Source organism: Triticum urartu, chromosome 4 (assembly GCF_003073215.2).
Source record: "Triticum urartu cultivar G1812 chromosome 4, Tu2.1, whole genome shotgun sequence".
NCBI classification, from domain to species: Eukaryota; Viridiplantae; Streptophyta; class Magnoliopsida; order Poales; family Poaceae; genus Triticum; species Triticum urartu.
The window spans coordinates 109,942,037-109,961,525 of NC_053025.1; the positions used below are offsets into that span (position 1 = coordinate 109,942,037).

The following is a 19,489-nucleotide window of genomic DNA, read 5'->3' on the forward strand; positions in this document are numbered from 1 at the left end:
AGATATAATGTTTGATTCTTTGACCGTTCACCACCTTCGGATTTGTGCCTTCGAAGTTGTTGATTTTTATGGCACCGGAACGATAGACCTCCTCGATAACGTAAGGGCCTTCCCATTTAGAGAGAAGTTTTCCTGCAAAAAATCTTAAACGAGAGTTGTATAATAATACATAATCACCTACATTAAACTCACGCTTTTGTATTCTTTTGTCATGCCATCTTTTAACTTTTTATTTAAACAACTTGGCATTTTCATAGGCTTGGGTTCTCCATTCATCAAGTGAGCTAATGTCAAATAACCTTTTCTCACTGGCAAGTTTGAAATCATAGTTGAGCTCTTTAATAGCCCAATATGCCTTATGTTCTAGTTTGAGAGGTAAGTGACATGCTTTTCCATAAACCATTTTATATAGAGACATACCCATAGGATTTTTATATGCAGTTCTGTAGGCCCATAATGCATCATCAAGTTTCTTGGACCAATTCTTTCTAGATCTATTAATAGTCTTTTGCAAAATTAATTTAAGCTCTTTGTTGCTCAATTCTACTTGACCACTAGACTGTGGGTGATAAGGAGATGCAATTCTATGATTAACATCATACTTGGCAAGCATTTTACGAAAGTCACCATGAATAAAATGTGAACCACCATCAGTCATTAAATATCTAGGGACTCCAAACCTTGGAAAAATAACTTCTTTAAGCATCTTAATAGAAGTGTTATGATCAACACTACTAGTTGGAATAGCTTCTACCCACTTAGTAACGTAATCAACAGCAACTAAAATATGTGTATATCCATTAGAGGCAGGAAACGGTCCCATATAATCAAAGCCCCAAACATCAAATGGTTCAATAACAAGTGAATAATTCATAGGCATTTCTTGACATCTACTAATATTACCAATTCTTTGACATTTGTCACAAGATAAGACAAACTTATGAGCATCCTTGAAGAGAGTAGGCCAATAAAAACCGGATTGCAATACCTTATGCGTAGTTCTGTCTCCAGCGTGGTGTCCTCCATAAGCCTCGGAGTGAAACTTGCATAGGATCTGTTCCTGTTCATGCTCAGGTACACAACGTTAATAACACCATCTACTCCTTCTTTATAAAGATGTGGGTCATCCCGAAAGTAATGTCTCAAATCATAGAAAAACTTCTTCTTTTGCTGGCATGTGAAACTAGGTGGTATAAATTTAGCAACAATGTAATTAGCATAATCAGCATACCATGGAGCAGTACGAGAAGCATTTATGACATTTAATTGTTCATCAGGAAAGCTATCATCAATAGGTAGTGGGTCATCAAGAACATTTTCTAACCTAGACAAGTTGTCTGCAACGGGGTTCTCAGCTCCCTTTCTATCAATAATATGCAAATCAAATTCTTGTAGCAAGAGAACCCATCTAATAAGTCTAGGTTTAGCATCTTTCTTTTCCATAAGATATTTAATAGCAGCATGATCCATGTGAATAGTTACTTTAGAATAAAAAATATAAGGTCTGAACTTATCACAAGCAAATACGACTGCTAAGAATTCTTTTTCAGTAGTACCATAATTTCTTTGAGCACTGTCTAGAGTTTTACTAGCATATTGAATAATATTTAGTTTCTTATCAACTCTTTACCCTAGAACAGCACCTACAACATAATCACTAGCATCACACATAATTTCAAAGGGTAAATTCCAATCAGGTGGCTGAACAATAGGTGCAGAAATCAATGCTTTCTTAAGTATTTCAAATGCTTCTACACAATAATCATCAAAGACAAATGGTATATCTTTTTGTAATAGATTAGTCAGAGGCCGAGAAATTTTTGAGAAGTCCTTAATGACCCTCCTATAAAAACCGGCATGACCAAGGAAACTTCTTATATCTTTGATGTCCTTGGGACATGGCATCTTTTCAATAGCATCAACCTTGGCTTTATCAACTTCAATACCTCTTTCAGAAATTTTATGCCCCAAGACAATACCTTCATTAACCATAAAGTGGCACTTCTCCCAATTCAAGACAAGATAAGTGTCTTCACATCTCTGCAAAACTTGATCAAGGTTGCTTAAGCAATCATCAAAAGAGGATCCATAAACGGAGAAATCGTCCATGAAAACCTCACAAATCTTTTCACAGAAGTCATAGAATATAGCCATCATGCATCTTTGAAAGGTAGCAGGTGCATTACATAAACCAAAAGGCATATGTCTATAAGCGAAAGTACCGAAAGGTCAAGTAAAAGTGGTCTTAGCTTGATCATCAGCTGACACAGGTATTTGAGAGAAACCAGAATAACCATCTAGAAAGCAAAAATGTGTATATTTGGATAATCTTTCTAGCATTTGATCAATAAAAGGTAAGGGGTAATGATCTTTTTTAGTACCTTTATTTAATTTGCGGAAATCAATTACCATCCTATAACCTGTAATAATTCTTTGCGGAATCAATTCATCTTTATCATTAGGAACAACAATAATACCTCCTTTCTTAGGGACACAATGGACAGGGCTTACCCACTGACTATCAGCAACGGGATAAATTATACCTGCCTCAAGGAGCTTTAATATTTCCTTTCTTACCACTTCTTTCATCTTAGGATTCAGCCATCGTTGGTGATCAATAACTGGTTTGGCATCTTTTTCCAAATTTATTTTGTGTTGGCATAGAGTGGGACTAATGCCCTTAAGATCATCCAGAGTATATCCAATAGCAGCACGATGCTTCTTCAGAGTTTTCAATAATTTTTCTTCCCCCTTCTCTGAAAGGTTAGCACTAATAATAACAGGATATATCTTCTTTTCATCAAGATAAGCATATTTAAGAGTATCAGGTAATGGTTTAAGCTCAAACACAGGATCACCCTTGGGTGGAGGAGGATCCCCTAGGATTTCAACAGGCAAGTTGTGTTTTAGAATAGGTCCCTGTTTAAAGAATACTTCATCTATTTCCCTTCTTTCATTCATAAACATATCATTTTCATGGTCTAGCAAATATTGTTCTAAAGGATCACTAGGAGGTACGACAATAGAAGCAAGACCAAAAATTTCATCTTTACTAGGCAATTCCTCTTCACGGTGTTGTCTACGAAATTTAGAGAAATTGAACTCATGAGACATATCACCTAAACCAATAGTAACAACATCTTTTTCGCAGTCTATCTTAGCATTAACAGTGTTCAAGAAGGGTCTACCAAATATAATGGGACAAAAGTTATCTTGTGGGGAACCAAGAACAAGAAAATCAGCAGGATATTTAGTTTTCCCACACAAGACTTCAGCATCTCTAACAATTCCAATTGGTGATATAGTATCTCTATTGTCAAGCTTAATGGTGACATCAATTTCTTTTAACTCAGCGGGTGCAATATCATGCATAATTTCTTTGTATAAGTCAATAGGTATTGCACTAGCACTAGCACCCATATCACACAAGCCATGATAACAATGATCTCCTATTTTAACAGAAATAACAGGCATGCCTACCACAGGTCTATGTTTATCTTTAGCACAAGGTTTAGCAATTCTAGCAGTTTCATCACAGAAATAAATAACATGCCCATCAATATTATCAGCTAAGAGATCTTTAACAATAGCACCATTAGGTTCAACTTTAACTTGCTCAGGAGGTGTATAGGTTCTAATATTGCTTTTACGAACCACCGTTGAAGCTTTAGCATGATCCTTTATCCTAACAGGGAAAGGTGGTTTCTCAACATAAGCAGTAGGAACAATAGGATCATTATAAGTGATAGTCTTTTCTTCAACTTTAATAGGTGCAACTACTTTTACTTCTATGGGAGGATGATATTTAAACCACTTATCCTTAGGGAGATCAACATGAGCAGCAAAAGATTCACAAAAAGAAGCTACTATCTCAGAGTCAAGTCCATATTTAGTGCTAAATTTACGGAAGACATCGGTATCCATAAAAGATTTAACACAATCAAACTTAGGTGTTGTACCTGACTCCTTACCTTCGTTGAGGTCCCAATCTTCAGAGTTGCGTTTAATTCTTTCCAATAAATCCCATTTGAATTCAATAGTCTTCATCATAAAAGAACCAGTACAAGAAGTATCGAGCATGGTACGATTGTTGTTAGAAAGCCGAGCATGCTTTTTTTGAATAATCATTTCTCTTGAGAGCTCATGGTTGGGGCATGAATATAAAATTGACTTAAGCCTCCCCCAAGCTTGAGCGATGCTTTCTCCTTTGTGAGGCCAAAAATTATATATATAATTACGATCACGATTAATAAGATGCATAGGATAAAACTTCTGATGAGATTCCAATTTCAATCGCTTGTAGTTCCATGATCCCATATCATCACATAGCCCATACCATGTCAATGCATAGATTAGGTGCTCATCAGGCATACCTGCAAGCTTAAATAATCCACAAACATCATCCACATAGATTAGGTGCTCATCAGGATGTAATGTTCCGTCTCCTGCAAAAGGATTAGCTAGCAGTTTTTCTATCATACCCGAAGGAATTTCAAAGTAGACATTTTCATTTTCAGTAGGTTGAGGAGCAACTCTTTGCTCTACTGGTCGGGGTGAAGATACCCTGAACAAGCCCCTTAGAGGATTACTTTCCATAGTAACAAGTGACAGTAAATTTCAGCACACTATATAAATTTTTCCTTACCAAATTCCACCTACCAAAGGCGCTTCACTCCCCGGCAACGGCGCCAGAAAAGAGTCTTGATGACCCACAAGTATAGGGGATCTATCGTAGTCCTTTCGATAAGTAAGAGTGTTGAACCCAACAAGGAGCAGAAGGAAATGATAAGCAGTTTTCAGCAAGGTATTCTCTGCAAGCACTAAAATTATAGGTAACAGATAGTTTTGTGATAAGATAATTTGTAACGAGCAAAAGTAAATAAAGTGAAGCAAGGTGACTCAATCCTTTTTGTAGCAAAGGAGAAGCCTAAACAAACTCTTATATAGAGAAAAGCGCTCCCGAGGACACATGGGAATTATCGTCAAGCTAGTTTTCATCACGTTCATATGATTCGCGTTCGATACTTTGATAATTTGGTATGTGGGTGGACCGGTGCTTGGGTGTTTTCCTTACTTGGAAAAGCATCCCACTTATGATTAACTTCTATTGCAAGCATCTGCAACTACAAAAGAAGTATTAAGGTAAACCTAACCATAGCATGAAACATATGGATCCAAATCAGCCCCTTACGAAGCAACGCATAAACTAGGGTTTAAGCTTCTGTCACTCTAGCAACCCATCATCTACTTATTACTTCCCAATGCCTTCCTCTAGGCCCAAATAATGGTGAAGTGTCATGTAGTCGACGTTCACATGACACTACTAGAGGAGAGACAACATACATCTCATCAAAATATCGAACGAATACCAAATTCACACGACTATTAATACCAAGACTTCTCCCATGTCCTAAGGAACAAACATAACTACTCACAAATCATATTCATGTTTATAATCATGGGAGTATTAATATGCATAAAGGATCTGAACATATGATCTTCCACCAAATAAACCAACTAGCATCAACTACAAGGAGTAATCAACACTACTAGCAACCTACAGGTACCAATTCCAGACTTAGAGACAAGAATTGGATACAAGAGATGAACTAGGGTATGAGAGGAGATGGTGCTGGTGAAGATGTTGATGGAGATTGACCCCCTCCCGATGAGAGGAGTGTTAGTGATGACGATGACGATGTTTTCCCCCTCCCGAAGGGAAGTGTCCCCGGCAGAACAACTCCGCTAGAGCCCTAGATTGGTTCCGCCAAGGTTCCGCCTCGTGGCGGCGGAGTCTCGTCCCGAAAGCTTGCTTATGATTTTTCTTCGGACAAAAGACTTCATATAGCAGAAGATGGCCACCGGAGGGCCACCAGGGGGCCCACGAGGTAGGGGGCGCGCCCATGGGGGTAGGGCGCGCCCCCCACCCTCGTGCCTGGTGGGTGGCCCCCCTCTGGTATTTCTTCCGCTCAATATTTTTTATATATTCTGAAAATAACTTCCGTGGAGTTTCAGGACTTTTGGAGTTGTGCAGAATAGGTCTCTAATATTTGCTCCTTTTCCAGCCCAGAATTCCAGGTGCCGGCATTCTCCCTCTTCATGTAAACCTTGTAAAATAAGAGAGAATCTATCTATACCTATACTAATTAGCGACTCCCTAATAATTCCCACATTAATTAGAAAATTGGAGCCATACATCTAATGATGGGACCGAGTTATTACGGTCTAGATTAACCCATACAATTTGAGGCTGAAAAAATTAAGTTCGCTTATTAAACAGACTGATTCACAAAGCCCAAAATCATTGGACGGCTGAGTCAGAAGAAAAGGCCCATAGCGCCGTGAGTCAAGAAAAGGCCCGTAGCGCTCTCCACCGTCTCTTCCATTACCAAATAAAAAAGAGACCCCCGTTCACAAAAAAGGAGACCTAAACCAATCCTAATTTCTTTCTCAATCTCATCTCTCTCTCTCTCTCTCTTGAACTCCCAGGTCTCTCCGCATCTCCCCATGATGACCAGATCCATGTCTCTCAAATTGGAGCAAGGAATTTGGGCATGGATCCCTCTCTCAATCACGTCTCTCTCTTTCTCTCAAACTCTCAGGTCTCTTCTCTCCTCACCTCAAATTGCAGCAAGGACTCTTTTATCCTCACTTCAAATTGCATCAAGGACTCTTCTATCCTCACCTCAAATTGCAGCAAGGACGTTGGGGCGTGGATCTCCTGCGCTCAACGAGGTTATCGCAATAAATTATTTTCCTCATGTGGATCAGGTTCCCCTTCTCACATTGATTTTCTTTTTGCTAGATTGGATTCAAAAAAAATCTAAGGATTCAATTTCAAATCTAATCTTCTCACGTATGCTCTTTGGATACGTCACAGAGATCGGCTCGGGGCAGAACTAAGCCCATAAGGCTAGCTTATAAATTAAGCCTGCAGCCTAACATAGACCATCTCAAATCAAGGAGGCTCTGTTCGTTGTCAGCATCGTCATTGGTCAGATTCTCCTATTAGGTGCGATAGTTGCCTCTGTTCAGTTGCTTTTCACCCAATTTTTAGATGATTATTTTTTCTGTTGGTTCAATCACATTGTTAGGCTTTGCACTTACTATGTCATACAAACTAATCTTTCTTTCCGATTATAAAGTCTTTGATTTGGCTAAGACTATAACAAGTTCTAATCTTCACTGTTCGCTTACAGGTCAAATTCTTTTGTTTTCAATTGAAACAATGGCATACGATATGCTCGATGCGATTAACAATGGGAAGGATTCCTGGAAAGTGAAGGTCAGTGTAATTAGGCTATGGGACGCCATTAACCTCAATAACAATGAACTAATTAGCCTTGACATGATACTGCTTGATGAACAGGTCAGTTTATTGGTAAAAGGATTTTTTTTTCAACATAAATAGGTCACTATAATTTAAATACCAATGCATCTTCTCGCTGCATTATAATGTTTCAGGGCACTATGATACATGCGAAGGTAATAAAACATATGGTTAACAAGTTCAGGCCATTGATCCAAGAAGGTTTAGTCTACATGATAGCAAATTTCAAGGTTACATCTGCCATGAATTTCCGTCCAGTTGAAGGCGACAAGATTATTAACTTCTTGCACACAACAAAAATTCAAGAGATTAAGGGACTTAAAAATATCAGAATAGCAGAACAAAGTTTCATGTTTTGTAGTGTTGAAGTTCTTTCCAGAAGAGATGGCCAGAGGATGTACTTATCCTGTATGATTGTATTTGTTTAAATTATTAACTTGAATCTTCACCACATATTAATACCATCTTATTTAGCAGATGTCATTGGGGTAGCAAGTTATATAGGGAATATTGAAGAGACGGAGACAACTCCTGGGATTTCCAAGATTCGAGATATTGTACTTCGAATTGAGTAAGTACACTTAAATAAAATTGTATGAATAAAATATCATGGCTGCTCATAGTCATGTCTGTTGGAATATACAGGGATCAAAAAGTTAATATTAGACTCTGGGGCAATAAGGTTGACCAAATTGATGAAGATTCTATGGGACATGTTGTCATAGTAACATCAACAACGGTCAGAAAATTGAAAGGTTTGTATTTATATCAATCAAGGGTAAGTAGTGTTATGCATGTCTTTTTTGTATTCGAAATTTAATATCAAGTGCTTGCAGAGTACTCGCTGTCATCTACAGGTGCGACCAAAGTATATATCGATTTGGATATCCTTGAAACAGCTGAGCTCCAAACGAGGTGCAACCGTTTTTCCGCAATAATATGAAGAAATCCTATTTAGTCATGTACATGGATACTTACCTCATGCGAAAATAGGTATTGCTTGGAAGATGATATCATAGAGGAAACAGGGCCGGAAGCCCACTTGCAAGGAACAATTCAAGAACAAATGCTCTATAACAGAAAGACACTAAGAGAAATAACTGAAATTGCATATGAATCTGAAAAACAGGTATTTATGATTAACTTTTAAATTCTTTTTTCATATGTTTTATGTGCTAATTTAACCTACAATGGACAGGAAAAGTTCTATACTGCAGATGCAACCATTAAGTCAATTGATACATCAGATGAGTGGTACTACATAGGATGCGGCAAATGTAACAAAAAACTACAAAAAGAAGGGAATCACTTCTATTGTCCAAAATGTGAGAAAGAACCTGAGAAGACATGTCCAAGGTAAATTTGATAATATCTCATGTTTTAGGTAGTAATTTATCCTCCACTTACCAGATGTGTCATTTTGTTACTAGGTACAAACTTAAGCTAGAGATATGTGATCATACTGCAACAACAACTTGCACCATGTTTGAGACAGAAGCAAAAAAACTGATTAAGCAATCTGCAAGATTCTTGATAGATAGGGATGACTGTGATATCCATGAGCAGGCAAAAAAAATTCAGAAAATATGTGGGCAGAGATTGATTTTTCAGTTCAGACTGAATGACTATAATTTCAAGTACGGTTACCAAGATTACACTGTTCATAGAATATTTTTTATGGACTCTGAAGAAGATTCATCGGTACAACACGTTAATGTTGAACAGGTATCGTCTATTTGTACTACGATGCTCCATAACATTTTGTATATGTGCGTGCCATATTTTACAATGAATGTTTATGGAAACTAACTCAATTTGTCATGTTTTTGTAGAACACTACGAAGGGCACTAAAAAGTCTAGGACTAGGAACACATGTCGCGTTGTACATTCTGATGAAGAATCAGAAGAGGATAGCCAAGAGAAAGATGAATGCAAATTCAAGGAATCTAGCCCCAAAAGAAAGCGTACAATAAGCATTACTGAAGATGAAGATTCCGAAAAAGATGGAACTGAGAATTATTCAAAGACCAGCATAACGCTTACTGGTGTTGATAAGGGATCTAAGAAGAAAGGAATTCAGAATGATAACCATGTAAGTTTCTTGGTGCATTTTCATGTTCTTTCATAGTTGTTGTACACCTCTCTAACTGGTATAAATGTTCGCAGGAGCAAGTGAACAAATTATCACTTTCAAAAACTATAAAGCAAGAATCAGAGGATGATGAACTCACTATTGACCAGACTAAAAGGGGTAGGAGACGGAGCACAGGTCGTGCTACACATCTTGACGATGAATCAAAAGCTAAAGGTAGTCAGGAAATAAACAAATCCAAATATATGGAATCAAGCCCCAAGAGGAAGCGTGTTGTACGCAAATGCGTCGGTGTTGATCAGGAGCACAATGATTCAAGGCCTAGGACAAGGCTTAGTTGTGTCGATAAAAAATCACTGAGCAAAGGCATTCAGAAGTCTGGTGTATTAAGGACTCGAAAGACAAGTCACTAATTAGTGGAGATCTGTTAATTTAGGATGTAGTACAATAGATGGGAAAATCACATTTGTACTTTATATGAACTTCGTCATTGTTTAAGATATTTGTAATAAATGTAAAGGCATACCTTTGTGTTAGTAAGTTATTATTCTCTCTATTATTCAGAAGTAAATGTTTGGTGTAATTCTGAATAGTCTAAAACAATTCAATCTTAGTTACCTTAGTTGCTTGCTATATGAAGAAAGCATGACAGCTAAAAGAACAATTCTGTGGTTCATGGTTGAGTCCATATTTGATTCTGTTGTAGCATTTGATCGCCAGCATCAGGAACTGATTTCTCTCCGTAAGTGCATCCCTTTTAATTAGAAACAGTTGATTTCTCTCCGTAAGTGCATCCCTTTTAATTAGAAACAGCAGTGGAGTTTATCCATCCTGTTCGCCAAATTTGTACCAGGTGCCAACTCTGGTAGGAATTAATTAGGGTGCTCTCTTCATATGTGCTAGCCTCCCCAAGCTAGCCGGTGGAGGGATTGATCAGCTACCCTTTTTTACATGGATCAGATAGCTTTTTGGTACGACTAACCTCCCTACAGAATCAATCAATTTGTTTGCTTTGCTAGCTTGGTTGGGCACACACGTTTACAAAGGAGGTCCTGATTCAGTGATTTCCTGAAGTTAGTTTTCAGCTTGACCTGTGTTGCGTGCATAGAGATTTCACATACACTAATCCTGGGGCATAATCAATTCTACCTGTCACCCTAGCGTACATAGAGATTTCTCATACACTAAGCCTGGGGCATAACCCATTCTACCTGTCGCTTAGCTCTGACGCACATGCTCCAGTACGCACTGCATTCCGTCTTGCCATCTAGCCCTATCATGCGTGGCCGACCATGACTCAAGTTTAGACTGGAATTAAATATTGGTTTTTCCATGAAGACATGTAGATAAGCACGAGTTCTGGATGGTTAAACACACGGATAGAAATTTGAATGAAATACATAGACTATACGTGTATGGAACGGAGACGTGCATATATAAGACATACATCGCTAAGACTAACTGCTCAGATCTAAACGTACGCGTGACAAATTCTACACAACAAAATCCTCTTATCTCTCTTTTGGTAATTTTTTTTGGTAAAATATAGTATCAAGTCAATTCGTCTCGCCGCCGATCACATCCTTCATCCCGGCAAGACAGCACCTCTGATCTCATCCTACATCACGTACAGGCGATAATTAATCCTTACACGGCAAGCAGTAAGGAGCGAATAGGTTGTGTGCCAGTACTTGCAGGTATTCATTACCAACTTCCACTATTATATGCATCAACTCCGTAATCTCATCACATATGCTTTGTTAATTGCAACTACAGAGAAATTGATGAACAAACATCAAAATTAGTTTGCCAATTACAAACCATATAGTATGTCCTGTGCTTAAAAGGTAATAACACATGTACATGATCTACAATTCTTTGTTGGCATACTATCAGTAGGAGAACAGGAATATTTCCAGGAAACTGATTGATCCAGACAACATCCTTCAAAACAATGTGGTACCTGACATGTATACATTAAACTTATCGTCAGCAACTAAGAATTTCCGGACAAGTAAAATAAGGTGCTTACAAGATGTCCTCACTATCATTTACTGCTTACATACTTTGTGATAACCCCGATAAGGAATAAAATTCTAAGAAAGTTAAATATGATTGGATTTCGACTATCAATATGATAATAGCCCATCCAAGTGCACGGGTCAACTATCAAAATACTTGATACTCTTTGCATGTTGTTGTTCTTGGACAAAATCCTTACATTTTTCCCTCATATTTTTCAGGATTAACTACCTGCAGTCAGCATGCGTCGAACTCGCAATGGACTCGACAAAAACAACAATAGGTATTCGTTACCACAATATAAAAACAATTTTATACCCATTAATTTACCTAGATTATTAAAATGGCACCAAAATCTAATGCAGCAATGAAAGACCTGACAAAGCAACCTCCAAACTTGCCACTCTACAATCTAATGATAATCAACCAGACATCATTAGAGCAGCAATGAAGGATGCTGCACGGAAAAGGAAAGAAATACTTCAGCAGAAAAGGAATCAGGTGCTTATAAGATGTCCTCACTAGCATGTACTTAATTTTTTTTGTGATGTTCCCAATGAGGAATAGATTTTAATTTCTACAGTCAAGGTTAAATATTCAGTGAGAAATAAAACATGGGGTACATGCCAGATCTTTGCCTCCAGAAAGGAAATACTGCTAACTTCCATATACTTAATTCTATCTGCATGTTGTTGCTCTCAAACAAAGCGTTACAATTTTTCCCTCATTTCAGGATTCACTAGCTGCACTCAACTTGCGTCGAAGTAACGGTGGACCAAATCAAAACAACAGAAGGTATTCATTACCCCAATACCAAAAAATAATTATATAGCCATTAATTTTCCTGGATTACTCAAATGATACCAAAATATAATGCAGCAATATATTGGGTGATCAAACAATACAAATACCTAAGCAAGGAACCTCACAGCTTGCGACAGTAGAATCTAATGATAGTCAATTAGATATTATCAGAGCAGCAAGGAAGGAAGCTAGACGAAAAAGGAAAGAGATACTCCAGCTGAAAAGGGAAAGGAAACGAATAAGGACAGCAAAAGACAGAGGTGTGGTATCGATCAAGCATTAGCCGAGCATGAGATTAGCAGACTGATCCGTCGATTGCGACGACTTTCTAAGTGAAAACAGAAACTTACATCGTACACCACGCATTTGTAGAACCGATCCCCTGCCTACTGACCAGATCTCGCTACGTTGGTGACGACCTGGTCCCCGCAGAATGGGCAAGGCATGAGAGGGAGGGGCCAATCCCATGGGACGGGGAGAGAAGTTGACGACGAGGCAGACATGGCGGAGAGGATGAGATTGCAGATGGGGGTGGATGAGCACTGAGAATGCTTGGAGAAAATAAATGGAAGCGGTGGGTGGATGGAGAGTGGACTTAAGTAGCTGGGGCAATTATTACCGGACGACGCCGTTGGGTGGTGAACGGACACATACGGCTCATGTGGCTCAGTTGATAAGCCGAGCCATCTCTTGCCATCCTGTACCTCTACGGCTGGGCAACGGCGCGGCTCAATAAATGACCGACTGCGGCGCGGGGAGAAACTCCATGTACGGTAACGCAATACAGGAAGACGCACGGATCTTAACGCGGACCACCGGCGTAGATATAGGGATCAGCTGAGCTCGAGCTCAGAAACAGATTTTCGCTGTGAAGTATCAAATATAGCAAAGGATGTCACTCAAGTTTCAAATTTGGGAAAACCAAATTGCGTTTGTGAATTTTGCAATGCCATTATGTGGCATGGAGAGAGAAGCACAAACACACATAACATCACAGTTCCAAAATTTGGTCTCTGCTGCAAGGAAGGGAAAATTAAATTACCACCACTGAAGCAAGCTCCGTTGTATCTCCGACAGCTACTATGTTACAATGAAAGAGGAGAGTCATCCAATTTTCGCCAGAACATCAGGTTGTACAACTCCATGTTCGCGTTCACTTCAATGGGAGGAAAGGTTGACTATGAAATTAATAAGCAGACACCTGGACCATATGTTTTCCGTTTGAATGACCAAAACTACCATCAGATTGGCACTTTACTTCCTAAAGATGATGTGACGAAACCAAAATTTGCCCAATTGTACATACATGACACAGAAAATGAAGTGCGTAACAGGATTACTGCATCAACTTCAATGGAGAGTAAGACAAAGCCAGATGAAAACATTGTCAAAGGTCTACTAGAGATGCTAGATGAGCACAATGTTTTAGTCAAATCGTTTCGTATGGCAAGGGACAGGTTTGAAAACCGAGATATTAAAGATGTAAGACTAAGATTGATCAACAAAAGGTCGAAAGATGGACGGCAATACAACCTCTCATCTGCCTCAGAAGTTGCAGCACTAATTATCGGGGAACAAGATGGAGAAAATAATGAATTTGATATAATAATTGAGACCAAAGACAGAATGTTACAGAGGATTTCAGAGTTGCACCCAAGCTATATGTCAATGCAATACCCCTTGCTTTTTTCCATATGGAGAAGATGGGTTCAGACCAGAAATAGAGTATCAAAAAAAGAGAGGCGACAAAGGTAAGAGAAAGTATGTAACAATGCTGGAGTTTTATGCATATCGCATCCAACAACGTCTTAACCAAGCAACAACCTTGCAAATGAGTGGACGTTTGTTCCTATAGTTCTTAGTTGATGCAGCAACGTGCATTGAACAATGGAGACTAAATTGGTACAGGACAAACCAAGGTAAGCTGAGGACAGAACTATAGAGAGGACTGCATGATGCAATAGAAAATGGAGATACACGAACTGAACAAGTTGGCCAAAGAATCATACTACCCTCAACATATAATGGTAGCCCTAGAAATAAGCAGCAAAACTACCAAGATGCCATGGCGATTTGTCGTTGGGCTGGCTATCCTGATCTCTTCATCACTTTACATGCAATCCAAAATGGCCGGAAATACAGGATATGCTGGATCTAATTCCAGGCCAGAAACCTGAAGATCGTCCAGACATTGTTGCCAGAGTATTCATGTTAAAACTGAAGGAACTTATGAATGACATAAAGAACGAGAAGTGTTTCGGACAAACAATTGCGAGTAAGTTTACCAACCAACTACAGATTTACTATTGCCTAGGTGATTGTCCTAAATCATTTCTTCTCAAATTTCTTTACTTGCATGCAGTTGTCTACACGATAGAGTTCCAAAAAAGAGGCCTCCCTCATGCACATATACTGGTGTTTCTACATCCAGATGATAAAGATCCCAGTCCTTCCCAGATCGACAAAATCATATCAGCCGAAATTCCTGACAAGAATAGTGATCCAGATGGGTATGAAGCAGTGCAAAATTACATGATACATGGTCCCTGTGGTCAAGCACACCCAAAATCACCATGCATGGTCGATAAAAGTTGTGCCAAACATTTCCCCAAGAGTTTTTGCACTGAAACTACAATAGATGAAGATAACTATCCAGTATATAGAAGACGAGATGATGGCAATACTGTGGACAAAAACGGAGTGAAGCTAGACAATAGATTTGTTGTGCCATACAATAGAAACATACTGGTCAAGTATCAAGCCCACATAAATGTTGAATGGTGCAACAGATCAAGGTCTATAAATTATTTATTCAAATACATCCACAAAGGAGAAGATCGAACAACTGTATTAATAGAAACAGAAGAGAAACAAAGAGAAACAAGAGGTGTCAAATTAACAAACAGGGACGACGAAATCAAGAGATACCTTGATGCTCGGTACATATCTGGATGTGAAGCCGCATGGCGCATATTTCAGTTTCCTCTTCAGTATAGAGAGCCTGCGGTTGAAAGGTTACAATTTCACCTAGAAAATGAACATGTTGTGGTATTCCCAGACTCGATGGATTTAGATAAAATCATATCTCGGCCTAACATAGAAAAGACAATGTTCACAGAATGGATGACAGCCAACCAATTGCATGAGGAAGCTCGCAGTTTGACGTATGCACAGTTTCCAACCAAATGGACTTGGCATGCAAAAGAGAAAGAATGGAGGAAAAGACGTGGTGGTAAAAAACAATAGGCAGGATTTACTATGCACAACCAATAAGCGGTGAAAAATACTACTTGAGAATGCTTCTAAATACCGTGAAAGGATGCAGATCCTATGAAGAAATCCGAACAGTTGATGGGGTTGTACATCCAACATACAAATCTGCATGTTATGCTCTTGGGCTACTTAATGACGACAAGGAGTGGGATGACTGCATCAAGGAAGCATCCCATTGGGCCTCTGCTCCTCAAATGCGCCAACTTTTCTGCACAATACTTTTATTTTGCGAGGTGACTGATCCTGCAAAGTTGTGGCAAACAAACTGGGAGTTACTATCTGAGGACATCCAACGTCGGCAAAGAAGAATACTCAATTTTCAGGCCCTAGAACTCAACTCATTGCAAATAAAGAGCCTCCTCTTGGCAGAGATCGAACAGCTATTGGCTAAAGGTGGTAAGTCCCTCAAAGATTTTCCAGGAATGCCACTACCAGATAGTTCGATTCTTCAAGATATAAATAATAGATTAGTAAATGAGGAACTAAACTACGATAAAGATTCTTTAAGAATAGAGCACACAGAGTTACTACAAAAGCTAAATCAAGATCAGAGGATGGCTTTTGATGTTATAATAGAATCAGTTAGCAGCAGTTGTGGAAAACTGATTTTCGTTGATGGATATGGTGGAACTGGAAAGACATTTCTGTGGAAAGCAGTCACGACAAAATTAAGATCCGAAGGAAAAATAGTTCTAGCAGTAGCTTCAAGTGGTATAGCAGCACTTCTTTTACAGGGTGGAAGAACAACTCATTCAAGATTTCACATTCCGCTCAAAATCACAAACGAGTCGACATGCAACATCAAGCAAGGAACATTTCTCGCGGAACTAATAAAGAAAACTTCACTGATAATATGGGATGAAGCACCTATGACACACAAGCACTGTTTTGAGGCATTAGACAAGAGTTTGAGAGACATACTTCGATTCACAAATGAGGATGCCGAGCATAGACCGTTTGGTGGAATGACAGTAGTCTTGGGAGGTGACTTCAGACAAATCCTACCAGTTATATACCAAAGGGGAAAAGGGAACATATCATTTCGGCATCTATAAAGAGATCCTACCTATGGAAGAACTTTGAGGAGTACCTACTCACAGAAAATATGCGTCTGAATTCATCCGAAGGTAGTCCAGAAGAGAAAGCAAAGACAGCTGAATTTGCAAACTGGATACTAAACATCGGCGATGACACAACAGCAACAATAGATGATGAAGACTGGGTTAGCATCCCAGAAGACCTTATTTTAAATAAAGGAGATGACCCAAAAGCATCTATAGTTAATAACACATACCTTGAATTACACAACAAGTACACTGATAGAACATACCTAGAGGAAAGAGCGATCCTGTGCCCAAGGAACGAGACTGTTGACCAGATTAACACCTACATCATGAGTCAAATTCCTGAAGAGGTAACCTATCTCAGTTCAGATACAACATGCAAGGCAATGTCTACGGTGGAAGACAAAGATATGTTGTACCCAACTGAATTTCTAAATAGTCTAACATTTTCTGGAATACCAGATCATGAACTGAGGCTGAAAATAGGATTACCAGTAATGCTTATGAGGAACATCAATCAAAGTGCAGGACTTTGCAATGGGACAAGACTAACAATAACACAGCTAGTAAAGCGTTTCATCGAAGGCCAGGTCATAACAGGTACTAACATTGGTGACAAAGTTTACATCCCACGAATTATTATGTCACCAAGTGATTCAAAATGGCCTTTCATTCTGAAAAGGAGACAATACCCAATATCAGTGTGCTTTGCTATGACAATAAACAAAAGTCAGGGGCAATCTCTCAAAAAGGTTGGACTCTACTTAGAAAGGCAAGTGTTCACACATGGCCAACTCTATGTTGCAATGTCAAGGGTTTCCAGCAGAAATGGATTGCGGATACTTATATCAGATGAAGAGCGTCCATCCGACAAGGTTGCAAAAAACATTGTTTACAAGGATATATTATAGATATTTTTTAATAACTAGAATTAGAAGTTAAGAACAAATACAAACATTCTTAAATGACCAAATATAATGTGTTGCAGACATAGTAGCCTTTTTTTTCTAGAAAGACATAGCAGCCTTAACTGTTTTAAATTGGTTTTTAAAATTGTTTTAAATGGTTATCTCTGAAATATTATATTTGTCAGCAAGGTACTTCTCTCTGCATTTACAGGTAAACAAAAATATGCGAGCAAGGGCTAACAACTGATTTGACAAGATCAATACCAGTTATATATGTATGCATTAGGGACGTGGCTCTAAAGTTACAGAGCCATTGAAGAACCAAGATCATTTTCTCAATTACTATAAAATTTCTTTCTTACATAGCCTACCAGTCATATCCAATTTCACAAATAATAGAAAATACTGGAACAAGTAATTTTGTAGCTGCATCTGCCAGCAATTTCCTTGATGGCTCCTCTACCATCGTCTCTCAAGTACACTTTACAGCAAGATGCAAACATACGCTGCTCAAATTTATTTAATACAAAGAGGAAATGGTAAGGCAAAGGGAGATATGCACCTGTTCGTGCAAACACACAGTAAAGAGGAAAAGATACATACTGAATGGATAAGATAATGCCACTTTCTTTGGTAGATGGATAGGAGTTGCCGCCGCTGCTGCTGCATGAGGAAACTCCGCTCAGCAACGCGGGCGCCGGAGGAGATTGCAGCTTCCGCCGAGATGGCGTACCGCACAGCAAAGGGGAACGGCCAGATGGCCGGCGCTCCGGCCGGCGATGTGATGCGATTCGCCGCGGAGGACTATAGAAGGTTAATGATGCACGCACTGTCCATGAGATCCACCGGCGAAGCCGCTCTCATGGCGCCGGTCAGAGGGGCGCGCACTAGACACGACGGCAGCGCCGACCGCGGCCGCCGAAACCCGCTGCTCATGCTACCAAAAATCTGTAACTAATAAAAATGCGCACATCTAAATGGACATTAGCCACAGTGTAACTCACTACAGAAAATACAATTTCTATTCTAAATGGACATCACAACTCCCTACAAATAAATTACGGTCTAAATATATCCAGTTCTGTGTCAAGTAATTTCGAAAAAAGGGAGTATATTACACAAAATGAAACTCATAAAAAGAAAATACAGATGATAGCAAAATCTAATTGTTGAGTATACAATTTACCCAAGGAGTATTTGAAGGAGTTATAGAATTGATCGTGCAAAGTAGTAAGTTTAGGGGTATATGATAATATTTTTAATTTTAATCTCAAGAAAAAATATTTAAAAAATTGTGGTTTCTCAAAATAACATACTTAGCACCCATATTTATATCCAACAGTACATTCATTAAGGCCCCAAAAAAACATAGCAAAAAAACAAAAATCATAGCAAAATCTAATTGTGTAGCACACAATTCACCAAACAATTTTTTGAAGAAGACCTAGAATTGATCGCTATCGAGCAAAGTACTAAGGTTAACAAAAAAAATCCTAATTTCAAATTCAATCTGAAGTAACAAATTTATAAAATACATTGTAGCTTCTCAAAAGAAAAAGTTTAGCAATCTTTATATCCAAGAGTACGTCATTGAGACCATAAATAACCCGTGCAAACTGATATCCGTGCCTTTCATGAAAGTTTATGTTTTACCCCACAATAAATGTACTAGCCCGTGCAAACGCACGGGTAGACGACTAGTTATCATAATTAAATTCTTTGAAATCCAAAAGAGTGGGTTTATTAATATCTAGGGTTTTGATTTCTTCAATTCCACTTTTATCAATTTTAACATCAAGATCTAAAAACTCCAAATTTTTGGAACGCCTTTTAGGTAAAGGTGGATCATATTCAGTCCCATCATATTGCAAAACAAAGATTTAATAGGGGACACATCAATAACTTTTAGATCTTCATCTTTATTTTCATAGAAATTTGAAGAACACGCTTTCATAAAGCAATCTTTCTTAGCACGCATCCTAGCGGTTCTTTCTT

The 19,489-nt window shown here is 38.6% G+C and overlaps 1 protein-coding gene and 1 long non-coding RNA gene across 25 annotated transcripts; one reads left to right on the top strand and one right to left on the bottom strand.

Annotated features, from left to right (window-relative positions):
- Positions 1-6,419: 6,419 nt before the first annotated feature.
- On the top strand, positions 6,420-9,982 carry LOC125550923 (replication factor A protein 1-like). Of its 7 annotated transcripts, none has more exons than XM_048714048.1 (13): positions 6,420-6,602; positions 6,698-6,771; positions 6,881-7,012; positions 7,200-7,369; positions 7,465-7,738; positions 7,808-7,901; positions 7,976-8,085; positions 8,167-8,245; positions 8,324-8,459; positions 8,529-8,686; positions 8,761-9,055; positions 9,163-9,423; positions 9,498-9,982. In XM_048714048.1, the coding sequence occupies exons 4-13, from the start codon at positions 7,229-7,231 to the stop codon at positions 9,834-9,836; spliced, it is 1,887 nt and encodes a 628-aa protein (XP_048570005.1). In that variant the 5' UTR covers positions 6,420-6,602; positions 6,698-6,771; positions 6,881-7,012; positions 7,200-7,228; the 3' UTR covers positions 9,837-9,982. The 7 variants fall into 7 exon arrangements, with proteins under 7 accessions (XP_048570005.1, XP_048570006.1, XP_048570002.1 ...); XM_048714049.1 differs by having other exon boundaries at positions 6,421-6,602; positions 6,698-6,735; positions 6,806-7,012; XM_048714045.1 differs by having other exon boundaries at positions 6,421-6,771.
- A 1,139-nt stretch (positions 9,983-11,121) lies between these two features.
- LOC125550924 lies at positions 11,122-18,483 on the bottom strand. 18 transcript variants are annotated; one of them, XR_007302033.1, is made up of 9 exons: positions 18,098-18,483; positions 17,079-17,260; positions 16,853-16,928; positions 16,621-16,696; positions 16,444-16,523; positions 15,861-15,968; positions 15,178-15,765; positions 12,357-12,466; positions 11,122-11,386 (listed from the first exon to the last, which is right to left on the bottom strand). It is a non-coding gene; the product is annotated as an uncharacterized LOC125550924 (long non-coding RNA). The 18 variants fall into 18 exon arrangements; XR_007302026.1 differs by having other exon boundaries at positions 17,195-17,260; positions 18,098-18,481; XR_007302025.1 differs by having other exon boundaries at positions 15,178-15,340; positions 15,560-15,765; positions 17,195-18,479.
- Positions 18,484-19,489: the final 1,006 nt, after the last annotated feature.

Coding starts and splice junctions, on each gene's coding strand:
- LOC125550923 (XM_048714048.1), top strand. CDS start 7,229: ATGGCATACGATATGCTCGATGCGATTAACAATGGGAAGGATTCCTGG. Junction 8,460..8,528: donor CATATGAATCTGAAAAACAG/GTATTTATGATT, acceptor TACAATGGACAG/GAAAAGTTCTATACTGCAGA. Junction 9,056..9,162: donor AACACGTTAATGTTGAACAG/GTATCGTCTATT, acceptor ATGTTTTTGTAG/AACACTACGAAGGGCACTAA.